This window comes from Buceros rhinoceros, unplaced genomic scaffold, assembly GCF_000710305.1.
Source record: "Buceros rhinoceros silvestris isolate BGI_N320 unplaced genomic scaffold, ASM71030v1 scaffold26901, whole genome shotgun sequence".
NCBI lineage: Eukaryota > Metazoa > Chordata > Aves > Bucerotiformes > Bucerotidae > Buceros > Buceros rhinoceros.
In genome coordinates, this window is record NW_010396386.1 from 1 (window position 1) to 2,009 (window position 2,009).

Below are 2,009 nucleotides of genomic sequence, written 5' to 3' on the forward strand. Positions count from 1 at the left end.
AGACTGTCACTGGTCCTGGGTGCTTCCCGGGTGCCCTAGCTGTCACCATGGGCAGACCTTGTGGCCTGTCCCCTGCCCACGCGTCCTCCCCTCTGTGGGGTCCCTGCTCTAGGGACCTGGCAGAGTGGCAGGGGGGCCCCTCAGGTGCTGTCCCCACCCTGGGCATGGCTGCAGCACCCAGACCAAGCACTCGGTGAGGACCTTTTGGGGAAGGGTAGCGCTGCTTGGGAGGGGACAAGGGCTCAGAGCCCTTCACGCCGTGCTGCTGGCCGGGGTGGCAGTGCTGCTGGCAGGCTCAGAAAGGGGTGTGATCCCCTGGGCTGACCCCCGTGCTGTTTGCCGTGAAAGCAGCTGGAGCCTGGACTTTATCCAGTGAGCCCGGAGAGAAGGGAACTGGTCTGTGGGACACGTGGTGCACCACCAGGTGCTGCTTCGTTCATGCTCTAGGTTCGCCGCTGCAGGAGTGAGCCCAGCTTGCAGCAGGTCTGGGGAGAGGCAGGACCCTGCTCTGGCCCCACCGCTCTGGGGGCTTTTGGAAGAGCCAGGAGTAGAAAGACACGATGTGGATGAGCAGGGAAACAGGGAGGCGGGTCAAGCTCCCTTGGGCAAGGCAGTGCCTGCTGCTGTGGTAGGAGGTTCTGATGTTTCTGTTTACCATGGCACAGGCGTCGCCACGATGAAGTTCAAGAGACCCCCGGTCAACAGCCTCAGCCTGGACTTCCTCACTGAGTTTTGCATCAGCCTGGAGAAGCTGGAGAACGACCGGGCCTGCCGGGGCGTGATCTTCACATCCGTGCGTGTGGGCTGGGGCTCAGGCTGCGAGCTGCGGGGCGTTGGCACGGGGGCCGTTCCCCTGCTGCAGGCTCACTGGAACGGGAGGGCCGGGAGGCAGCTTTGATCCGCTCCAGAATGAGGGGAGGGGGCTCCTGGAAGGGCTCGCTCTTCCATGCCTTTTTCTAGCAGAACACTAACAACCAGGTATTGTCACTAGACATCAAAACCAAAGCTGCTTGTCTGCAAACCTGACAGGTCCCTCGAGATGTCCTGAACTGCCTGCAGGGAGCTGCTGGGAGCTGCCAGTGTTTATTTCCAGTCGTGATGTGGGTACAAAGTGGTGCCTGGCAATGGGACGGGACAGGTTTTGTGCTGCGTGGCTGATGTTCTCTCACAGGGACCCTGGTGATGAGAAGTCGTGCTGCGAGCAGAGTCCCGGCCCTGCAGGCTGTGCTGCCGGGATGATCCAGGCTGTGGCAGCATTGGGGAAATTATTTCAGAGCCCCAAAAGGCCTTGGTTTACATCATATTTAATTTCCTTTTCCTCGGGCTGCCAGGCCGAGCGCGTTGGACGGCTAAAGGGTCATCCCCAAGCAGCAACTCTTAGTGACGTTTGTATTTTCCCGATTCCAGGCTGTCCCCAAAATCTTCTCCTCTGGGCTGGACATCACCGAGATGTGCGGGAAGAGCATGGAGCACTACGGCGAGTTCTGGAGAGCCGTGCAGGAGATGTGGCTCCGGGTGTACATGGAGAGCCGTGCATGAGATGTGGCTCCGGGTGTACAGCTCCAACATGGTGACAATCGCTGCAGTCAATGTACGTCCTTTAGATCCGCCTTCCCAGTCGTGCCGCACAGGCTGTCGCTTGCTGTGACTTGTTTGCACCGTGTGGGCAGGGACAGCCCCAAAATCAGACTTGTTAGTGCTGAAGCAAATACAGGGGGTGGATTTGTTGGGGTGTCTGGGCAAAGGTGTCTGCCGGTTCAGCTCGCTGGGGTGTGAGCAGGGTGGAAGCGTGGGGTGCTGCAGGCTGCCAGATAAAGCTGCAGGCGCTCTTGGGAAACAGCAGCATTGCAGCTGCGGTGGAGAGCTCACTGGAGGGGGGTTCTGAGGTGCCCCTGTGCGGCAACAGCCACACGCTGCCCCAAGCACTTGGCTGGGAGTCTGTCCTATAGGCTGGGGGACCAGGAGGAGGGCGGTCGGCCAGTGGCAAAGCCCAGAGGGGCGTCAGGGGC

General features: G+C 60.5%; 1 protein-coding gene across 1 annotated transcript in view; it reads left to right on the forward strand.

The window, feature by feature from the left end:
- Nucleotides 1–665: 665 nt before the first annotated feature.
- The window catches only part of ECI1 (enoyl-CoA delta isomerase 1), a 4,903-nt gene continuing 3,559 nt past the window's right edge, over nucleotides 666–2,009 (forward strand). The window contains exons 1-3 of the mRNA XM_010145899.1: nucleotides 666–793; nucleotides 1,408–1,521; nucleotides 1,559–1,591. Coding sequence (XP_010144201.1) covers nucleotides 677–793; nucleotides 1,408–1,521; nucleotides 1,559–1,591 — 264 coding nt within the window. The 5' untranslated portion in view covers nucleotides 666–676. The remainder of the gene's footprint in view (nucleotides 794–1,407; nucleotides 1,522–1,558; nucleotides 1,592–2,009) is intronic.